Source organism: Rhinolophus ferrumequinum, chromosome 5, assembly GCF_004115265.2.
Source record: "Rhinolophus ferrumequinum isolate MPI-CBG mRhiFer1 chromosome 5, mRhiFer1_v1.p, whole genome shotgun sequence".
Taxonomy (NCBI): Eukaryota; Metazoa; Chordata; class Mammalia; order Chiroptera; family Rhinolophidae; genus Rhinolophus; species Rhinolophus ferrumequinum.
The window spans coordinates 55,301,528-55,325,883 of NC_046288.1; the positions used below are offsets into that span (position 1 = coordinate 55,301,528).

A 24,356-nucleotide genomic window follows, 5' to 3' on the forward strand; every position below is an offset into this window, starting at 1 on the left:
CTGAAGCTTACATTTCTTGTCTCTTTAAATTACAAATGCTTGTGCTGTGCAAAAGAGAACTTCACTTATATTCAGTTCTTCGAAAAAAATTAAAATAGTTGTGCATTTCCCCCTCTATTTGAACCCTTTAAAATATAAAGTTATCTGTTTTAGGCTAATCAATATATTTAACTCTTTATAGATCATCTTCTGAAGAGACAGCCAGGCAGTAAAAACGTCTATTAAAATGAGAAAATAATTGCCATATGCAAACTAATGTAGGAGCTTTTAGTATTTTTTAATTCAGGGTTGAATGTATTAACAGTTTTACAAGATTAGTTTCTAGATAAAGGAGAAATGATTAGCTTCAGTCTTAGGGAACTGGGAAAACCTACAATGCTGAAGTTTTGAATACTCATGAAGTTGCCCTCCATTTATACGCTTGAAATACTGTGGTTTATATTCATTTTGATTCTATTTTCTCTTTAAAGTTTCATCTTTTTGATAGAAAATATGGCATTTGCTTTTTTTAAAACACTTTTTGTTAAAATTCAAGGTACATAATAGATCTGTTGGAATAGAGAAACATTTTGCTGATGAATGCAGATTTTATACATATGTATGTATGGAGATCTTAATTATAGCTACTCAGCTTGGATACAGTAGAAGACATTGAAACAAACAAATGTCAAAGTAACGTGGCTCATGGTCCACCCACCCCATGTTGCTCCTCTTACAATGGGACCCCACACATTTTATAGAAGAATGGAGGGAGGATGACTGCTGCCCCTTTGTGAGTGGTTAGTATTATTAGGTGTGACACTGGGCTAAAGTGCCACACATGTCATAGATACTATTAGGTAAGTTATAAGTGCCTTCACTCCCTTCTCCTATCACCCTAACCCTTCCTGCCCTCCCTTTTCGTCTCTTATAGTTTGCAAGAGCCTCTTCCTTTTACCTGACCCTCTCTCCAGTATTTTCTCTCAACCTAACTTGCTCTAAAGTACATACAAATATTGGTCTGGATTCAATGTTTTTATTTTCAAAACAGAGTAAATAAATGTTGTGGAGAAACAAGAAGAGAAAAAGGTATCTTGACAATAAACTGAGCAATATCCTGGGGGTGAGATAAGACAGGACTTTTATTTTTAACCTTTTAACATCCAAGTAGCAAGCAGGATTCTAGTTAGTTGTAAAAAAAATTTTTTTTTCAGTTTAAAAAACTGGATTGTAGTTGATATTACATATAATATATTATAATGCCCACACTGTTTTCTTGTTTAGTTCCACTTATTTGCTATAAAATAATTTCTCATCCCATATCTGAAATGTAATTTAATATATTTTTATCCAACAGCCAGCATGTACATATACTTAATTATTTTGCACATTTTCTAATAGATTAGTCCATCAATTTGCTCATTTTAAAGAAAAAAAATGTGTAAAGTCACATTTAGGGCCCTTAATGTGCAGTTGGGGGATAAGCTTTGTGGATGTAGGCTTTATATTTAGTATAATTGAGGTCTATAATAATAATCTTCTATTATCTCAACAGAGCAAATTATTGAAAAAGATGAAGGTCCTTTTTATACCCATCTAGGAGCAGGTCCTAATGTGGCAGCTATTAGAGAAATCATGGAAGAAAGGTAATTAACACAAAGGCACAGGGCAGATTAACGTTTATCCTTTTGTATATGTCAGAATTTTTCCAGCTTTCACATACAAAGCAGTAAACAATTGTAAATTGAGTAATTATTAGTAGGCTTAGCTATTCCAGGGTTGCCAACAGTACACACTGTGCTATTCACCAGAGAGTCACAATATTTGACAGGACTAATAGTCTGCGAGCTGGCACAGGCTGCCCACTTTGAGATGGATGCCAGCAAATCCAGGCATGAACAAGAACCAGCCAGCCAGCCTGCCAGGCACAAGGGTGCTGGCAAAGAGGGGCCCCACCCTGGCTCCCACTGGGGGATAAAGTGTCAAAGAGGAAGAGAGGGGAAAGGTGGTATAAGAAAGGAACCGTTGACTCAAATTCATCTAGAGTTGTAAAGGAGTAGCTACCTCGAAGGAAGTTGTTCCTTAGTATGAGCAAAGGGGCAAGTGTAATATACTGACTGGAAATGGAGACAGATTCTATTTACAGCTGCATTTTCTTTTTCACTGTCAGTCACAGGTATGCCAGTATTTACCTGAATCTACACAGTTACTCCTGCATGTAGAAGACTCTTAAGAGCGAGAGATAATCAATGCAGAGAGAGGCTTTCATATAGGTGTCCACAGCGCTTGAGCTGTTACTACGCTAGGGTGCCTTTTCTTTAAGAGGTAGGCAGTGTTATCATTCAAATACATTAGGAGACATTCTGGGCAGCAAGGGCATGTTCCACATAATTCTTGCCCCATTTCCAAATGATTCATTTTTAAATTAGCATGTAGAAATTCACTAAATAACCATCTAGTGCCTTTTTTTATTATTAGCAAGTAGTAAGTAGTGTCTTGCTAATAAGGGAAAATATAAACCATTTCTAGAACTATCCTGTATTTTCAGAATTGCTGGATACTAGTTAAGTTGCCAGCCATCGTTTTAATAATATGAGAGAGTCTTTGAGGAACAGTTTTAAATAAAATCTGTTATGATTCCCTAAGTTTTAAAATAGCTAAATTTAGTAAAGGACAAAAATCAAGTAGTGTATATCTTAGAAGACTGAATTTAGCAAACTTAAAAAAGTTTTGTGCTTTGTGAAATCATGTATCAAAAATAAGCTTTCCCATTAATTTCACCCAATGTAGAATTTCAAAATGGTTCGTTACAGTTATCAGTATATTTTGATACTGAAGTAAAACAAGGCTTAAAGTGTATTATCCAATTTGCTTGGCTTAGACTTGTTTTTATTTTTTTAAAAATAAATTAAACCATTCATTTCTCAGGATGTGGTCATAAAATAAAATTATGCTCAAATGTTCAGTGTTTTGGATGCCTCTTCGATTCATTTGCTAATTTTATATGTGTGTGTTTCTGTGGATTTCTTTAAGGTTTGGACAGAAGGGTAAAGCTATTAGGATTGAAAGAGTCATCTATACTGGTAAAGAAGGCAAAAGTTCTCAGGGATGTCCTATTGCCAAATGGGTAAGTGTGACCTGACAAAGCTTTTGGTCTTCAGTCTTGGGCATTTTGATTCGTTAATCTAACCCTGAGAATTGGGTTACCCACATCAAAGAATCACTTATGCCAGTTAAAGGAATATTGCTTATATCTATTTTATCACGTATTATGTCCTAAGAAAAAGGTAGATTAGTTTTAAAATCATGTGCTAACCATATTTAATTGAAAGAATTTAATGGTGAGGAGGAGGTCCATTCAAAGTGCCTGCTAAACGTATAATTCTCCCTGGAATGTGAAGAAGTTGTTCTTATTCTTTCACCTACCTTCAGTTAATCTTTATATAATCTTTATATTATCATTTATGAAAACCTTGAACTTTACGAAAGAGACCTGCATATCTTCCATCTAGCTCTGGCTTTAATCCCGGGAGCATGGCCCCCACTGTACTGGGTGTATAGTATTCTGCTAAACACTGAGCAGTCTTTCATGTCTCTCGGTTCTGACCCCATGCTAAATCCCAGCTTTGTAGATGGGCAGCAAAAGGCAAGTTGCAGGTGGTGGTAAATGGCACCCTGACTGAGACCCAGACATGAACAGAATATACATACATAAATGAATGCTCTCATCTGCTGCAAGTGACCCTTGTTTTGTTTTGGTTGGGGTGGGGGGCGTTGGGGTGGAATGGTGACCCGCACAGGTGGTGCGCAGAAGCTGCAGTGAGGAGAAGCTACTGTGTTTGGTGCGGGAGCGAGCTGGCCACACCTGTGAGGCTGCAGTGATTGTGATTCTCATCCTGGTGTGGGAAGGAATCCCACTATCTCTGGCTGACAAACTCTACTCGGAGCTCACTGAGACGCTGAGGAAATACGGCACCCTCACCAACCGTCGGTGTGCCCTGAATGAAGAGTAAGTGAAGCCAGGGCCTCTCCTCTCTTTCCACTCATAGGAAAGCCTGATCATGGTTGGAGGGAAGACAGTTGAACCTGCATTTTTACATTTAGAAAATGGGGACCTAAATGTGTGCTTCACAGTGATGCGAAAGGAGGTTGTATTTGCGAACATGGACAGTTTGAGGTGATTCCATTAACGAATGCTTTGTACCTTCAGACAGTAGAGCCGTTAGTTAGGAGCAGCCTGCTGGAAGGCTGAGTGTCTGTACCCACGTGAACTCAATCATACCATAAACTTGAAAACACGTGTGTGTCCACTCGCTACATGACAACTCTTGTGTGTGCCTCATCGCCACATTAGTAGGTAGTGACACCACTTCTAAGTTGCAGTATTTGAAACAGAAAGTAAGTTTGGTGAGAAACTTTAGGATTTCCAAGTCAAGGACCTTCATATATGTAGCAAACATAAAAATGCAAGGCCTACAGAAGTTACATAGAACCAAACTGATTTTTTTGTTTTTTTAAGAAAAGCTAAACTGATTTTGACTTCAGTTTAATCTAGTTCATTATTTCCACAATTGAAATCAAAGTTGCTTCCATTTTTACTACTACTAAATAATTGAGAATTTAGTGGCTATGCATGTGCATTATTTTCCAGGCATATAAATATTTGGAATAGAAGAGCGGGGTTATGCCGTTAAATATATTCAGTTCATCCAAGTGTTAGTAGGTTTTTGTTTGTTTGTGGATTTTGTTTGTTTTTAACCCTCTCAATTTATAGGAAGTTTAAATCTTCACTTGGAGAAAGCTTCGTTGTTTATTATTATTATTATTACTATTATTCTTCTGCTATGCTATTCCTGTATAACATTCAAACAATATAGGAAAATTTACCAGGCTACACTGAAATCCTACAGTACTTATTTTATTCACAGTTGGTTCTAAAATAATTTTAATTTTGCACTTCTTCCTTTCGTCCCCTTTCCTCTGTGTGCCCTAAACTACAAAATAGTTTACTGAGCTTATGGAAATACTGTGCTACTCATTGCAACAACTCATTGTTAACCAAATTTGTTCTTTTGCTGGCTATTACTCTAACTGGCATGGTTTTACTAACTTTATGTTAACATAGGTTCTTCTCTCTGGGTCACGAGGTAATGTAAATCAACTATAAATGATCTTTTTAGAAAAGTTACTTTTTTAGGAAGTGTTACTTGGCTTTCTGTAGTAGATGTAATCTAAAAATGTCATGGTATGTGCCTCACTTCCATAAATTCACTTGTACACATGATATGGTTGAGGTAGAAGTTGCTGATTCATAACACATGACTCATAAACTTATGATGGACTGCTTTAGGTATAAAATAATATTCAGTTTACCCTAATTTCCCTTGTTCCTCCTTTAAAAATGTTCTCCTTTAACCAGAATGAAAATAAAAGTTAAGGCACATTGAGCTCATGTTGGTAATAGTCTTTTTCTAAGAAATTCAGTATACTGCTTTTTTTTTTGTTTGTTTTTGTTTTTTAACTGTGACTTGTGCCAAGAACAGAGAATAATCTCAAATTGGGGCTGCTGACTCAGTTTGATGTTCAAGGCCGTGTGAACCTCGTCACTGAGTCCTTACCAATCCCAGTGCCCACACGCACCATAGCCACCCACTGTGAGTCTCAGAAAAGAACTCTGAGAGCAGCTTCAGTGGGAAAGTCAAAAATGGAGTTTTACGTTGCCTTTGAGCCAAAGCAGCTGTTTCTCCTTTAAAGATTTCCCTTTGAGATTTCCATTTTATGACTAAGCCTAACCAATAAGTTTTTGGCAAGTAAGAATTGTGGGAGTGTATCTGTCATTACAAGAAAGTCAAAGCCAGAAATGCCTTCTGCCATGCTGGGTGATACTGAAGTTTTAAAGAACGTTCATATTATAAAAATTTTCAAGCATTACGTAAATGGAGAAGTGGAGTATAACAAATCCCCACGGGCCCATCACACAGCTTCAGTATTTATAAACATTTTACCGATACTGTTTCACTGATTTTTCCCCATAACTTCCCACCCCACTCCCACCCTCACAGGTACTGTATCATCTCACCTATGGACACTTCAGTGTGTGTATCTAACAGATGAGGACTTTTTTTTTTTTTTACAGAAACTTAGTCGCAGTGTCATTATCATTCATCTTAAAATTGACAATGATTCTTTAATATTGTTTAATGTTCAGACCATGTTCAAATTCCAATTGGATTCTTTCCCAAATAATAAGTGAATGAATGAATGAATGGATGGATGGATGAATAAATGAATGTAAAAAGATATTGAGAAAAGAAGAGTCCATACCTTGCATTTGATTGAGGCCTTTGAGCAGAGTGGTCCCAGTCCATGCCTATTGTCTAGCATAATTGTTACTCGAACTTTCTTTCCTTCTCAGAAGTGTCCCAGTTTGGAAGATAAGTTATATGATTCACAAACCTCTTTTTTTATATATATAGTTCCTCCTCTCTTTTTTATGCATGTATTTGTTAAAGAGATTGTATCATGTGCTCTGTAAAATTTCCCACATTCTGAAATTGGCTGATTGCACAGTTGTTTTATTTAACTTGTTCCTCTATCCCCAGTGTCTTCTGTACACTGGTAGGTAGAGACTTCAGTAAGTTACATATGTATACATGTATGTACATATTGGCAAAAGTGCTTCATAAGTGGTGATGAAATAATCCTAGTTCTTACCCATCAAGAGGGACATACGTCTGCTTTGTTCCATTTCTAGTGATGGTAATAGTGTTCAGTTAGTTTAGGAGTTGTCAGCTTGATTCATCAATCATACACTTTCCCAGAAAACTTTCACCTAATGGTGAAAGCGTCCACTGATGAGCATTGCTTGTTTCCTTTATTTTTTTAGAGTTTACAAATTGATAAACTTGTTTTTGATGTTGCATGAATTTAATTGTTATATACATTTATTTTGCTAGGTTTTCTATACGTACATAAGTTTGAATAAGTAGTATAATTCTTAATTTTTTTCACAAGTCCAAAGGTTGAGAATGTTTTTAAAAATCTGTTATGTACATGAATTTTTTAATTACAATTGCTCCACTGATTTGTCCTTTAACCATGAGCCAAATTCTGTGCCATGTTAAAATTAGGCTGCAATTGCCAATTCTAACAATATTTGAAAGCCCCCTATAGAAATAAAAAAGCCTGTTGGTAGCCACTTTATGTAGGAAACCCCTTGAAGTCACTCCAACTTGTTTTGTAGATATATTTTTGAGATATAATCCATATACCATAAAATTCAGCCTTTTAAAGTATATAGTTCAGTGGTTTAGTATATTCACAAAAGTTGTACTAGTATATCCACAAAAGTTGTACAACATTTTCATCACTCTCAAAAGAAAACCCCATACCCATTAGGCAGTCACTTCAAATTCTCTCCCCTAAATGTCAACTACTAATCAACTTTCTATCTCTATAGATGTGCCTATTCTGGGCATTTCATATTAGTGGAATCATACAATATTTGGCCTTTCTGTCTGGTATCTTTCACTGTGCATAATGTTTTAAAGGTTCATTCATATCATAACAATAATCAGTACTTTATTTCTTTTCATGGCTGAATGGAGTCCGTTTTATATATATAGACCATATTTTCTTTATCCATTTTTCAGTTAACGGATATTTGGGTTGTTTCCACTTTTTGCTCATTATGAATATGCTGCTATGAAAACCTGTGTAAAAGTTTTTGTATGGACATTCGTTTTCAGTTCTCTTTGGTACATACATAGGAGTGATATTGGTGGTCATATGGTAATTCTAATGTTTAACTTTTTGAGGAACTGTTTTCCAAAGCAGCTTCACCATTTTTCATTGCTACCAGCAATATATGGAGGTGCCAGTGTCTTTCCATCCTCACCAAAACTAGTTATCGTCTGTCTTTATTATTATAGCCCTTCCAGTGGGTGTGAAGTGTATCTCCTCATGGTTTGGATTTGCATTTCCCTAATGATTTATGATGTCAAGCTTATTTCATGTGCTTTTCACCATTCATATGTCTTCTTTGGAGAAATACCTACTTAAATCTTTGCTCATTTTTAAACTGTTTTTTGAGTTGTAAGAATTACATATTCTGGATACTAGAACATTATCAGATACACGGTTTGCAGATAGTTTTTCTTACTCTATAGGCTGTCTCTTCAATTTCTTGACAATGTCCTTGAAGCACACAAGTTTTCAGTTTTGATTATATCAAACTTATCTGTTTGTTAAATTAATTGCTTGTACTTTTAGTTTCATATCTGAGAAACCATTGCCTAATTCAAGGTCTTGAAGATTTACAACAATGTTTTCTTCTGAGTATTATAGTTTTAGCTCTTAACATTTAGGTCTTTTATCACTGTTAATTTTATGATATGACATGAGTCCACTTCATTCTTTAGCACGTAGCTATTTAGTTATGTCAGTACTATCTGTTGAAGAGACTGTTTTTTCCTTCATTGAATGGTTTTTTCACCCTTGTTGAAAATTAATTGACAAAGATGTATGGGTTATTTTGATCTTCTATTTGATTAATATACATATCCAGTCTTAAGCCAGTATTGATTACTGTAGTTTTGTAGTGAGTTTTGAAATTGGGACACATTAAGTCCTCCAACTGTTTTTGTTTTATAAGACTGTTTTGGCTACTCTGAGTCCTTTTCGTGTCTCTATGAACTTTAGGGTCAACTTGTCAATTTCCCCATCTGGGATTTTGACAGGGATTCTGTTCAATCAGTAGTCCAATTTGGGGAGTATTAACATCTTAACATTTCCTTCCAGTTTATTAACACAGATGTTTTTACATTTATTTAGGTCTTTAATTTCTTTCAATGATGTATACTTTTCAGTGTACAAGTTCTGTGCTTTTTAATTTTCTAAATATTCTTTTTTGATCCTATTTTAAATGAAATTATTTTGATTTCATTTTTGGATTGTTCATTGCCACTATACATTCATACAGTTGATTTTTATATATTAATATTGTATCCTGCAAAATTGCTGAACTAGTTTATTAGTGCTATTTTTTGTAGATTCTTTTGAATTTACTGCATATAAGATCATATCATCTACAAATAGAGATGGTTTAATTTCTTCCTTTCCAATCTTTATTTCTCTTGCCTAATTTCCCTGATTAAAACCTACACTAGATACTGAACAGAATTGGCAAGAGCAAACATCTTTGTCTTGTTCCTGATTTTAGGGGGAAAACTTTGTTTTTCACCATTAAATATGATGTTACCTTTTATCTTACACTGAAATTCTTCTGCTGTCTTTGACATTACAAGATCTCCTCATGTCACAATATAGAGAGGTAATTTCAAAATAATATTATTACTACTAATAAGACTGTTGATGTTCAATAAGGTCTGGAGAGCAATGCATGAACAAAATGAGAATTTCAACAAAGAGAAAATATTAAAAAGTACCAAACAGAAATCACAAAACTGAAGAATAGATAAATAAACTGAAAATTTTACTGTAGGAGTTCCACGGTAGGAAAAAAAAAAAGGATCACTGAAATAAAAACAAAAAACAGGGCAAAGGGCAGTAAAATGTATCCAATCAGAGGAGAAAAGAGGGGGAAAAAATGAAAAAGAGTGAAGAGAACTTAAGGGATTTAGTGGACACCATGAGGACCATTATAGGGGTCCTAGAAGGAGAGGAGAGAAAGGGACAGAAATCTATTCAAAAAATAGTATCTTGAGACAAACATGCCAAAACTTATGGAATGCAGGAAAAGTAGTTCTAAGAAGAAACTATTATAAACACCTACATTTAGGGAAAAAAAGTTTTCAAACAGCTTTACATCTCAAGGAATCTGATGAAGAACAATAAACTAAGCCCAAAGTTAGCAGAAGTAAGGAAATAACAAGGATCAGAGTGAAAAGAAATGAAATAGAGACCAAAAAGACAATAGAAAAAAATGAATGCAACTAAGAGGTTTTTTAAATAATGGAAAAAAAAGTCAAACCTTTAGCTACATTTACGAGAGGGAGAGGGAGAGAGAGAGGACTCAAATATTCACAATAATAAGTGTAAGAAAAGACATTACAACACCAATACACCACACCAATACAAAGGATCATAGGGACTATTATGAACAGTTATGTACCAACAAATTGGAAGAAATGGATATATTTTTAGAAACATAAAACTTACCAAAACTGAATCATGAAGAAATAGGAAATCTTAACAAACCAATTACTAGTAAGGATATTGAATCTATAATCAGAAACCTCATAAGAAAGAAAAATCCAGAACCAGAGGGTTTGCATCAATAGAAAATTCTACCAAACATTTAAAGATGATTTAATAGTAGTCCTCCTCAAACTCTTCCAACGAATTGAAGAGCAGGGACTTCCAAACTCATTTTACAAGGCCAGCCTTTCCCTGATACCAAAATTTGATACCAAAATCATGGACACGACAAGAAAAGAAAATTACCAGCCAATATCCCTGATGAACATAGATGCAAAAGTCCTCAAGAAAATATTAGTGAACCAAGTTCAATAGTGTATTGAAAGGATCGTATACCGTGATCGACTGGGATTTATTCCAGGGATGCAAGAATGGTTCAAAATACCCAGTCAATCAACGCAATACTCCATATTAACAAAATGAAAGATAAAAAATCATATCGTCTTGATAGATGCAGGAAAAGCGTTTCACAAAGCTTAACATCCTTTCAAGAGAAAAACACAAAAAAACTGATTATGAAAAGAATGTACTTCAACATAGTAAATATGAGAATGCCATAGCTAACATCATACTCAATGATCAAAAGCTGAAAGTTTTTCCCCTGAGATCAGGAACAAGACAAAAATGGCTACATTCATCACTTTTATTCAACATACTACTGGAAATCCTAGCTAGAGTAATCAGGCAAGAAAAGGAAATAAAAGGCACACAAATCAGAAAGGAAGAAGTAAAACCATCACTATTGGCAGATGACATGATATACTGGGGGGTGCCAAAAAAAATGTATATGAGTGGGCACTTTGGTCAGTGTTGCTCAAGCAGTTCACCATAAACAGAAGTTTCTAGATGCTGATGGTAACCATTTTGAGTGCATTCTTATAATTGCAGAAGTCAAACATGACTTGTATTCATCTTTTGTAATTGGCATATATTGAATATTACCATTTTAATACAGTTTTCCTTTCTTAAAATGTATATACATTTTTTGGCACCATCTATATACAGAAAACCCTAAAAACTACCTTTAAAAAACTTATAATAAACAAATTCAATGAAGTGTCAGGATACATCAATATACAAAAGTCAGTTGTGTTCCTATACACTAACAATGAATTAATAGAAGGAGTAATTAAGAAAACAATCCATTTATAATATCATAAAATGGAATAAAATACCTAGGAATAAATTTAACTAAGGTGGTGAAAGATCTGTGCACTGAAAACTCCCGCAGTGAACTCTCTGTGCACGTGGGTTTCGGACGTAACCATATGTAGTACTCCAGGGTCACCATATTTAAAGAGTTTCTGCTCTGTTCATGCTGAAAACTTAACTCTTGCAAAAAAGCAAAAATAAAAAAAAAAAGAGAGAGAGAGAGAAAGAGAAAAAAAAAGATATTAATGAAAAGGTACTGAAGAAGACACAAATAAATGGAAATGCAGTCTGTGTTCATGGCTTGGAAAAATTAATATTCTTAAAATGCCCATACTATTTAAAGAAACCTATAGATTCAGTGCAATCCCCATCAAGTTTTCAGTGGCATTTTTCGCAGTAATAGGGAAAAATCATCCTGAAATTTGTGTGGAACTAAAAAGGACCCTGAATAGTCAAAGCAATCTTGAGAAGGAAGAACAAGGCTGGAGTCATCACACTTCCTGAATACAAACTATATTACAAAGCTCTAATAATCAAATAGTATGGTGCTAGCCTCAAAACAGACACATAGATCAACAGAACAGAATACAGAGCCCAGAAATAAGTCCATGCAAATATGGTCAACAAATATTGACAAAGGAGCCAAGACTATACAGTGGGGGAAGGATAGTGCCTTCAATAAATGGTGATGGGAAAACTAGATATCACATGCAAAAGAATGAAATTGGACCCCTGTCTTATACTATACACAAAATTCAACTCAAAATGGATTATGGTCTTGAATATATGACCCAAAACTGTAAAACTCCTAGAAGTAAGCATAGGAAGTGTGGGGGGAGAAGAAACTTTCCTCTATCATTCTAGATTCTTCTATGTTGTCTAATAATTGAATTGACATGAGACAGATAAACAAGAGAAAATAACCAATTTGAACCCCACATACATGAGTCAGAGAGAGAAAGGAAAAGTGTTACATCACCTTGGGGCTTCAGAACAGAGGAAGATGATTTGTACAACAGACCATAAGAGCAGATGTTCAGTAATTAGAAGTTTGCCCTGCTCTATATATGTCATAAAAATTATTTCTGGTGATAACTCTTATTATGGGCAAGTCCCCTAATTTAAATTCTTTAAGGGAGAGATAAAAGTTTCTTGTGAGCCCACAAGATCTTGATTGCCTTTCAAAATAATTCACATGCCAAAGTTGCACATCTTGAGAAGGCCTGTTTTGAACCCCTTCAGGGACAAGTTTCTTGACATTGGTCTTGACAATGATTTTTGGATTTGACACCAAAATCTAAGGCAACAAAAGCCAATTAAACAAGTGTGACTACATCAAACTAAAAAGCATCTGCACAGTACAGGAAACCATCAACAAAATGAAAAGGCAACCTATGGAATGGGAAAAAATGTTTGCTAACCAATTTCCAATAAGAGATTAATATCCAAAATGTACAAGTAACTCATAGAACTCAATGGCAAAAAAAAATACACAACAAAAACCAATTTGGGCAAAGGACTTGAACAGACATTTTTGTATACAAGACATACAAATGACCAATAGGTACATGAAAGGTGCACCTCATCACTAATCATCAGGGAAATGTAAATCAAAACCACAATGAAATATCACTTCATACTTGTTAAAATATCTATTATCAAGAAAAATAACAGATAACAAATGCTGGCAAGAATGTGGAGAAAAGGGAAACTCATACACTGTTGGTTAAAATGTAAACTGGTATAGGCACTATAGAAGAAAACAGTATGAGAGTCCTCCAAAAACTAAAAATAGAACTACCATATAATTCAGCAATCCACTTCTGGGTATATGTCCGAAGGAAATAAAATCATTATCTTAATGAGATACCTGCACTCCAGTGTTCATTGCAGCATTATTCAGAAAAACTGGTGTGGATACAACCTAAGTGTCCATTAACCGATAACGGATAAAGAAGATGTATTTGTGTACGTGCATGCACGCACACACACATACCATGTACACGCGAATATTATTCAGCCTTAAAAAAGGGAATCCTGATGTTTGTGACAACATGGGCAACCTGGAGGGCTTATGCTAACTGAAATAAGCTAGACAAAGAAAAGCAAATACTGTATAGTGTCATTTATATGTGGAATCAAAACCAAAACAAATGTTGAACTCATAGAAACAAAGAGTAGAAAACTGGTTCCAAGAGGCTGAGGAGCAGGGGAAATAGGGAGAGGTTGATAAAAGGATACAAACTTTCAGTTATAAAACAAATAAGTGCTAAGGATCTAATGTATAACATGATGAGTATCATTGATAAACTGTATGATATTTTTGAAATTTCCTAAGAGCGTAGATCTTAAATGTTCTTTCCACACACACAGAATGTTAAATATATAAAGTGATGGATGTGTTAACTCAATGGAGGAATCCTTTCATGATGCATATATATATATATATATATATATATATATATATATATATATATATATATATATCAAACCATCACTTTGTATACTTTAAATATCTTACAACTTTATTTGTTAATTATACCTCAATAAAGCTGAAAAATGTACATGCTGAATATAGTTCTTCTAGTATGTTGTTTTATCATGCTTTGTTTTGGTTTTTTCTTATCTGCTATTGCTCTTAAGATATATTTGACTTGGCCTATAAAGCTTCAATACTATATTTTAGCTAAAAATTAGAAAGCACTAAAATCCCCATCAATAGCAGAATGGTTAATTTGTGGCATGTTTACATGATGGAAAATTGTACTTACTGAATAAAGTACTACACATGCAACAATATGGATGGATATCCCAAATGTAATGTTGAACAAAAGAAGCAAGACACAATTAAGCTTATACTATATAATTCCATATACATATGTGTGCTTGTATATGTGTCTGTGTGTATGTACATACACAGTTTTACCTATTTTTATACTATATATTTAATACTAGTATTTTTAGTATTTTTATACTAATAGGCAAAACTATATATATACATACATATATATGTATACATACACATACACACTATATTATCAGTAGGTATATAGTATCTTGTATATAGTATAAAATAGACAAAGCTGTGTGTGTGTGTGTGTGTGTGTGTGTGTGTAACAAAATAGGCAAAACTAATCTCTTCTGATAGAGTTACTGTTAAGGGGACAGTGCCTGGAAGGAAGACGTTAAGAGGAGATTCTGGGGTGCAAGTATATGTTTTGTTTCTTTGTTTGGATGCTACTCAGGTATTTCATTTGCGAGTATTTGCAAGCTGTAAAATTATGTGTAATTTTCTATGCATTATATTACAAAAAAGTTTGCTTAAATTGTGTTTTAAAGTCAATTGAAATAGTTATTTTCTGATAGTGATTATGGCACAGCTTAATATAGGGTTAGGTTAGACGTCATTGAAAACTAATTTGCACTCGTTTTTTACATGTAGACACCCAGAATATGAGATTGGTGTCCTAGGTAATGCTATCCATTGCTATAAACTTGGTTCTTTGATTTCTCAGGAGAACCTGTGCCTGTCAAGGGCTGGACCCAGACACCTGTGGTGCCTCGTTTTCTTTTGGTTGTTCGTGGAGCATGTATTACAATGGATGTAAATTTGCCAGAAGCAAGATACCAAGAAAATTTAAGCTGCTTGGGGATGACCCAAAAGAGGTTTGTTTACTTCCTGATGTGTAATCTCTTTATTTTTCATTGATAAGATCATATGATGAGAATTGATGAGCTGAGATGAAAAATATGACATGCCCCATTAAACACTCATTACCAAAGAATTTCATATTGGAGGTGAATCAAAATCTTTGCTAAACTGTAGATACATTATAATAATTTATTAAGTTAGCATAATAACCATGTTATGCCAAAGTAATAGATAAAATCTGAGCAACATAAACTCTTCTTACCTATGGCCTTTTATATTTACTCCTTATCTTTTATGTTAATTGCAGAGTTTTAAACAGCTGTTATTTCAGTATTGAAACTAAATGTTAATACTTTGGTGTTAAAACTTTCATCCTTTGAACCTGACTAATAGAAGTCATGTTCATGACTGACACTTCAGAAAAGAACATTTCTAGTCACATTTTCACACCATGAGATTGGATAGTTTAAGTTACTATAATGATTGCATTCCAATAACTAAAACATATTTAGATCTTAAATGTATAATTAAAGTAAATGAACATTGATTTCTCACTGAAGTCACTGTTTTTTGTCTGTTTGCCAAGAACATATATTTCTCAAAATACAACTCACTGGTTGGTATCAAATTTAACAAGTTTGGGGTAGCATGTATTTTAGAATATGCTAACCTGAATAATCAGAAAACCTCAGTATATTTGGCATTTAGATGTAACAAAATTTTTAATGACTCTGTGAACCTTATTATCTTTCAAATTTTAAGTGCAATTGAAATATAGTTATACTCTGGATATTATGATATTGATATGTCCTTCTAAATGAAAAACTTGGAAACTATTATTTGTGACTATACTAATAAGTGGAAGTTTAATCAAGGGCAGAAACTCTTGAAATCATGATATAAAATTTTTTTCAAAGGATCATAATATTTTTAATAAACTCTATTAAATGTGCTAGATGCCTTTCCATAAGAAAAAAAAAACATGAATGTTTAATAAGCTTAATAAAGAATAGCAATTTTGCATGCTGTCAGCCACTTTAATTGTCCATACTGGAGACATTTTTACCACTATTTCATAAATGTTTATCACTCTAGCCAGATTTCATGTAAACCAAATCCAGGGAATGGATAGTAACCTCCTCCCTCAGTAAGGTAGGAGAGCTCTGCTCAGAAGCCTCCTCTCCTAAAACGTGAACAAGTACATCTCTGCCAAGTGGTTACGTCTCCCAAGATTTTTAAAGAACTATCAATGTGAAATGAGAGCTTCAGAGTATGAATAGAACAACTGAATGTTATTATCTACAATTTTAAAAAGCAGATTACTTTGAAAAATCTGTTCCTGGTTGGGGGGGAAGGGAGTAAGTGAACATTTCACCTTTCGAGTAAACTTTGCGAAGTTCTTCATATATATCACATTCTGGTTCTGAAAACGATCCATATTTGAAGTGTTTAGTAATTGTTAGTTGTTATATGGAGAGAACATTTCACATTTTGAAATGCTATTTTAATGGATATTTTAAAGTATAAAGATTAGAAATAGACAAATTAAACCAAACAAATCCTTTCAATAGTTCATCTTTGGCAGCTATTGCACCTGATGCATATAATAATGCGAGAGGGAGTAGAGCATGTGACCTCTTTAAGACCATACGGCCTCATTCTCCCAACCCTACTACCACATCGGCTTATATTTATAAAATACCAAATATCTACATGTAAAGTAGAAAGTTGATTAATCTTGTGAAAATGCCAAAGTGCTAGATACTTAATAACACAAAAACTGGTAATATATGGCCTATATATAGAAATAGTCATGTTAAGATGCTTTCGTTTAGTTTGATAAGAAACACAGTATAGAGTTATTTGGATCCAAGATATGGGGGCGGGGGGCGGAATCTGATAGCCTCTCTCATATACAGAGAGAATGGATTTAGAATTTAATATGTAGAATTAATCATTTTATACAGGAAGAGAAACTGGAGTCTCATTTACAAAACTTGTCCACTCTTATGGCACCAACATACAAGAAACTTGCACCTGATGCATATAATAATCAGGTAAGTTTAAATTATTGACAGTGGAATTATTTACTTACTCATTGATGATCTACCTATCTACTTCCACAAATATTTTTGAAGCAAATATTTTCCTTTATTTTTCTAACTTTTCCTCTTTCTAATTGTTGAAGCCACTGCAGTCTTCTTTTTCTGGTATACAAAAATTACACCATAAAAAGAGCATATTTTTGGTCTTGTAATATGTAAATATTGTGAGCTTTTAAGGCTCACAATATCTACTAATCTTGCTCTCATACGAATAATTTTGTCTCTGTAAGCAGAAACTGGTGATTAATTAAAATTATGTGGCCCAAGTACAGTTTTTAAGTACTTAATAACTGTTTTCATAGAAAGCCTACATATATAAAACTATGGGTGTACTACTTTGTAAATATACACACGTGTCCAGGTATGCCATGTTTTGCTAGATCTTTCCTTTTTTTTTTGGCTTTGGCTTTGGCTCTATGAACCAAGCAAAAACATTTTTTCCTACTTTATGAGTGTGTTCTGGACTGTACCTATTTAGAAAGCTATGTGATTTGTTCAGAAATGCTCATTAAGGAGGCAAAAGACTACAAAGTCTTTCCTGTTTCAATAATATCTATCACAAAAGCATTAAATGAAAATCTGTTATAAAGGAGGCACTGTGTTTAGCCACTGTGGACATGAAGATGAGCAATGTAGGCTTTCTGACTTTAAGGAATTTCTTCTTTACAGGAGACACAGACAAGTAAAAAAGCAATTACAGAATAATATGAAAACAGCTGGGATAAAGGTGTGCACACATTTCTGGAAAAAACAAAAAGTTTCTCCCTGAAAGTAGAGTACAGATGTAAGGTCAGAATGTCCTTGTAGGTCCCATAAAGATCTTTGAACCTTATCCTGTAGGTAAGAAAGCTACCATTAGGGTGTGTTAAGTGTGTGTTGAGGGTGGGGGGAGGGTGAAGTGATATAATTTTTTTAAAAGGCCTCTCAACTAGCCAAATAAATGAAATACAACTTAGATTAGTGTAAGATTAATTTAGAACCTTAACATCTATGCCCAATGGTTGCAAGAGCTTACTTCTTCTATAATTTAAAGAGATGGCAGTAGTGATAGAGAAAAGGAAGTACGTAAGTATGTAAAATATTTGAGGTGGAACTCATAGAACTTAGTGACCAGTTGGATTTGAGGACGAACACAATAGAATTTGAGGATCCACCAAATTTCTGGACTGGACAGGTTGTTCTATTAACTAGTATCAAAAGTCGGTGAGGAAACATGTTTGGGGGAGAGAAGCGGAAAATGATAAATTTCATTTTGGAGATGCTAGATTTTACATAGGATATTTAGATGGAAAATCAAGAGAACAATCCACTGTAGATTTGGGAGTTATCAAAAATGCAGGAAGTAGTTGAAGTTAAATACATAGGAGTGAATGCCATTTTTCAGAGTGGAGATGACAAAGAGAAGGGGCTAATGATACTGGTGGAATTCTGGCACACAGCAACATTTTACGGGTGAGTGGAGGAAGAGAAACCAGTGAAGTGCTAGGGGTAGGAGCAATGGAGCAGGAGAGGTTAAAGATTGAAGGAAAAGAGGGAGACAGATGGAGAAAACCTGGAGGTGACGAGAAGGTATGGAGCAGAGTAAATAGCAGAAAGGGGTATGGGGAGGTATGAAGGGTAGTAGTACATTTGGCAAACATTTACTTAGCATTGAAGACTAATGGGATTAGATTAGTTTACATAGCAGGGCCAGATGGGATGGATCCTAATTAATGATTTAGCTACTCTTGTTTCCATTGTGGACTTGAACACTTTCCTAAACCTCAACTCTTTTTTTTTTTTTAATGGAAGCAAATTTAATAATGATGGCCTATTTATAAGTTGTTTTGTTTCACAACTTAGATTTTTAGAAATGTATGTGACTGCCTATGAGAACTATTTTAAACGCTGTTAATAATAGTGGGATTAAAACTATTATTTTACAAATTTACCTATTTTAGTCAGTACCGCAGAAAATAAGTGAGGTTTTGGAACTATTAAAAAATAATTCTGGGTAAGGACACAATAAAAACCAAGCTATAAAAATGGTGTCTATGTTGCTAGATTCCAAGTTTGGCCATTTTCTGTTGAATGAATTGTTTTATAGGTACTAGTAATCCAATGGTTTTAACTGGGGAAAGGGAGAGAGTAACAAAGAATTAATATTCTTTTTACTTTTTTGATTGTCATTATAGACTGTCTCATATACACCTGATTTTCTAAGAATTTATATTCTACCCTATTACATTTTCTTTTGCATATTTTATGCATTTCCTCAAATTGGAGCACCCAAAATATGAAGGTAGTCAAAATTTTTAAGTTACAATAAGATGATGAGGCATAACCTGAGATGTGCTTCAATATTTATATATGCATAAATGAGTAGATGTCCTAATCAGTGGGCCTAAAGTTTCAGTTAAATAAGGTGAATAAGCTCTAGAGATCTGAACGTTTATACCTATAGTGAACAATAATGTATTGTACATTTAAAATTTTGTTAAAAGGGTGGATCTCATGTTAAGTGTTCTTATCACAATAAAATAAAATTTAAATACTACATACATTCATACATAAAAAATAGATGTAATATCTATGTAAATTAAATCAATTAATGGCTGTGAATGGATAAGATGTTTTTTATTGCATGGCAGATACTATTGGTAATGTTCATCTATATGTCTTAATGTGGTCTAGAGATCAAGAAAACAGCCATGTCATCTTTCCACCTAGTATATGGGAAGAACTTTTGAGGTTATGGATGCTGTTGAAATCTGCCATTTGATCTTTGCCTCCTCCAACTGAATGTATGATCTTTATTTCTCAGATCTGAATGTGCTTCCTTGCTTTCTTCCTTGATTTCTTAGTTAAAGTCTTATTGCTAAAGTTAAGCTTCACTGGGTCTTCACAGCATTTCTTCTGTCAACTCCACAGAATTAGAACACAGGTGTTCTCAATTAAATATTCTTTTTTTATATATACCCAGTAGATTTACATTTACAATGTCTTTTCTATGGCTGTCTTACCATTACACTTTAGGCCTGAATTAGCAGGTTCAGATCTCAAAATCATATGCTTTCATCAAATTATGTAGAAATGACATTTTAACTCCCGTCCAAGTACTAAGCAGGCCTGACCCTGCTTAGCTTCCAAGATCAGATAAGATGGGGTGCCTTCAGGGTTGTATGGCCGTAGACTGTAGAGATGATATTATAGACCAGTGCTATCCAAAGGAACTCTCTATGACAATGGAAATATTCTCTGTCTACACTGTTCGGTACAGTGGCTGCTAGCCACATGTGGTTATTGAACACTTGATATGTGGCTAGTGCAACTGAGTTAATGAATTTTAATTTTAATTAATTTACATTTAAATAGACACATGTGGCTAGTGGATACCCTATTGAACAGCACAGCTTTACATCATCTGAAAGCCATGCACTTGGATTGTCTTCCAGACATGGAGGCAGATTTTTAGTAATTCATTTCACAAACCTCTGCATGGTATTCCTTATGATGTGGCGTAAGTCTTACTAATGACCAACTAGATTTTCTGTATATTTTTATTCAAGGAACAGAATGATGCTAACTATGCCACAGCCTATACTGAACAGTCACAAGCCACACACCTTCACTTTCCTTTGGCCAGAGTCTTACAAGTTTCAATATACAAATATGCTATGTGAACCCACTGGTAAATAATATTCAAGCCATCAAAAACATTACCATATTGTGAGTTCAGCTTCTAGCCATGATGAATTAACATGAATTGGATTTACACATTAAAAAAAAAACATCAAACATATGAAACAGTTATTTTTATACATAGAGCAAGAAGCAGCAGGAGAAAAAGGAAGTAAAAAGGTGAACCTATGATTACCCCAACTTATTTCCTGAAGAGCACATTAGGCTCCAGGGCAGGGAGGAGAAACCTAAATAGACCCCAGGGTTGTCTCTGCATTAAGGAGACAAAGTTCAGAATTTGGGGAAGCAAGGTCATAGAATTCACAGCTCAGAGTACCAAGGAGGAGAGAGCATCATTGAGCTCAAGAGATCTGTAGAGGATTCTGCTTGGATCTTCAGCTGAGTACTTACTGAACAGTGCATGCATAGGAAGACATTACCAAGGCTGTGGAAAGAACCATCAAAAGGAGCAGGCAGAACATTCTCTTGGTTTCATATAGGACCTGGAATACCATTAATACCATTCAGAAAGAAAAGACCTCCTACCATACAAGACAGCAAATAACATATTCAGAATTTTATGGCCTTCGTAGAAGTAGATTAGGCTATTTTGGTCCCATCTAAAGATGTTTAAAATCAAGACTGGAAAGGTGAAAACTGATTCCAAGTGACTTAACAACATCCCAAAACAAAGACTTAAAACCACAAAACAAGGTAAAAATTTTAATATCTAACATCCCATCATATATTACCAAAGATACAAAGAAACAAGAAGATACAACCCATAATGAGGAGGATGGGGAAGCAATCAATAGAAATAGTTCTGGAAATGACAGAGATAAGAATATGTAGATAAGGACATTAAAATAGCTGTCATACATATATTCCATTTGCTTAAGACAACAGAGGAAAGCGTGAGCATGATAAAGAAACCTAAGAAGATATCAAAAAGACCCACATTAAACTTCTAGAGATGAAAAATATATGATGTCTGGATAAAAAAACGCACTAAATGGAGTCAGCAGCATTTAGTAAAATGGAATACATAGCAGTATAAATGTTCTAATGTGAAATAAAGAGGAAAGACAAAACTGGTAAAAAATGAATAGATTAATAACCTATAATTGATTACACTAATTATGGCACTAACATATGTGTAATTAGACTCCCAGAAGGAGGTAGGGGACAGAAAGATATTTAAAGAAATAACAGCTAATTTTTTTTTCAAATTTGTTTTAAACTATAAGCCCACTGATCCCAGAAGCACAGCAAGACCCTAATTGGGGGTAGAGGGAGATGGAAGAGAGACGCATGAAGAAAACTACATAAAAGGTCCATTAAAATCAATTTGCTTGAGGTCAATAATAAAGAGAAAAATGTGAAAAACGGAGAAAAAAAGAAATTACATATAATGAGGAAAATGATAATAACCACAATGAGACTCCATGACTGAAAAATGCAAGGAAGAAGATAATGGAGAAATATCTTTCAAGTACTGAGAGAAAAAATAAAACTATCAACCTAGAAAACCAGTAAAAACAACTCTCAAAAGTAAAGGAAAAATGAAGATTGTTTTTACAGACAAAAGCCAAAATAATTGGGGATCACTTCATAAATTATATAAATGCCTAACCACTGCACTGCACACTTGAAACTAATATAAAATATTTAATGTCAGCTATATATAATTATATATACATATATGTAATTATGGGATGTAAAGTACAGCATAGGGAGTATGGGATTTTAATAGCTATGTATGGTAACAAATGGGTAGTAGACATCTTGGGTTATCACTTTGTGATTGTGAGGTATGTAAATTATCTAATCATTATCTTGTTTTGTATACCTGGAACTAATAACGAAGTGAAACTGTCAAAAAAAATTTTAAATAAAGATATGGACACACTGAAAAAAAAAAGCTAAAATAATAATTTACCACCAGAAGATTAACACTTGAAAAATGTTAAAGAAAGCCCTCTGGTAGAAAGGAAATGATATCAGATATAAATCTGGATTGACAAAAAGGAATAAAAAATATAAATAGTAAACATGTGAGTAAAAAGATTTTTTCCTTATTTTCAAATTTTCTTCAAAAGATAATTTGCTAATTAAAAATATATTATCAAGGTACTTTGATGTTTATAACATGTAGAAGTAGCACAGAGGGTTTGGATTTGGAAGTACAATAGTTTCCCCCCACCCTTATTTATGGGAGATTCATTCTAATACTCCCATAGGGTATCTGGAACAGTGGATAGTACAAAACCCTATATATACTGTGTTTTTTCCTATACATACATACCTATGATAAAATTTAATTTATAAATTATGCACTGTAAAACATTAAGAATAGCTAATAAAATAGAAAATTAAAACTATATACTATAATAAAAGTTATGTGAATGTGGTCTCTCTCTTTCTCTCAAAATATCTTACTGCCCTGTACTCACCTTTTCACTCAAAGAAAGTACTTTACACCTTCTCTTTGGCATATCCAAATTACCAACATCACTAGTCTTGTCTTTTGGGGTTGTTTATTAAGTAAAATAAGTATTACTTTAATACAAACACTGGATACTATGACAGTTGATCTGAGAGGAAGACAACTACTAATAGACTGAGGGGCAGATAGGGTAGCACATACAGCTGGAGATGCTGGACAAAGGGATGATTTATGTCCCGAGTGAGACTGAGAAGACTGGTGTGAGATTTCATCACACTATTCAGCATGGTGTGCAATTTAAATTTATGAATTGTTTATTTCTGGAATTCTTCATTTAATATTTTTGGACCATGGTCAACTGTGGGTAACTGAAACTGCAGAAAGTGAAACTGTGGATAAGGGAGACTACTATATACTGTTGTAAGGTTCTTGTATATGGAGTGGTATAATATTACTTGAATGTAGATTGTGATAAGGTTAAGAGTACACTGTAAACCTTAAATCAAGCAGCCACTAAATTAAATTCAAATAAATTAAAAATCTTTACCAGAAAGATACCTACAAAATCCCTAATTACCTATAAACTGAGCAATATATTTCTAAGTGATCTATGGAGCAAAGAATAAATTACTAGAGAAATTAGAAAGTATTTCAAACTGAATGAATATTAAGACGTGACATTGAAATTTGTGGGATGCAGCTATAAAGCCTTGCTAAGAGAAACAGTTATAGCATTTAACACTTATATTAGAAAATATAAAATCTCAAATCAGTGCTCTATGCTTCTACCCTAAGAAAAGGAGAGCAGTTTTAGCCCTAAAAGTTAACAGGAAGGAAAAAAACTAAAGAAAAGAACAGCAATCAATGAACTGGAATACAGAGAAGAAGAGAATAAATAAGTGAAACCAAAAGTTGGAGTCAATTCAATAATAATAAAAAAAAAAAGATGTACAAATTGCCAATATCAAGAATTAGAGATGAGACATCACTACAGATCCTACGGACATTAAAAAGAATAATAAAGACATGTTATTAAAACTTTATGCCAATAAATTCAACAACTTAACTGAAATGGGCAAAGTCCCTTAAAAACAATTACCAAAGCTTAGTAAGAAAAAATCAAATACCATGAATAATCCTTTAT

General features: G+C 33.9%; 1 protein-coding gene across 2 annotated transcripts in view; it reads left to right on the plus strand.

Moving 5' to 3' along the window:
• TET2 (tet methylcytosine dioxygenase 2) overlaps positions 1-24,356 on the plus strand; it is a 104,486-nt gene that overhangs the window by 69,935 nt on the left and 10,195 nt on the right. Inside the window, exons 4-8 of one of the 2 annotated variants that reach the window (XM_033105810.1) lie at positions 1,535-1,625; positions 3,013-3,106; positions 3,780-3,988; positions 14,865-15,015; positions 16,969-17,058. In XM_033105810.1, the coding sequence (XP_032961701.1) occupies positions 1,535-1,625; positions 3,013-3,106; positions 3,780-3,988; positions 14,865-15,015; positions 16,969-17,058 (635 nt within the window). The remainder of the gene's footprint in view (positions 1-1,534; positions 1,626-3,012; positions 3,107-3,779; positions 3,989-14,864; positions 15,016-16,968; positions 17,059-24,356) is intronic. The other variant, XR_004422992.1, reaches the window with a different exon arrangement.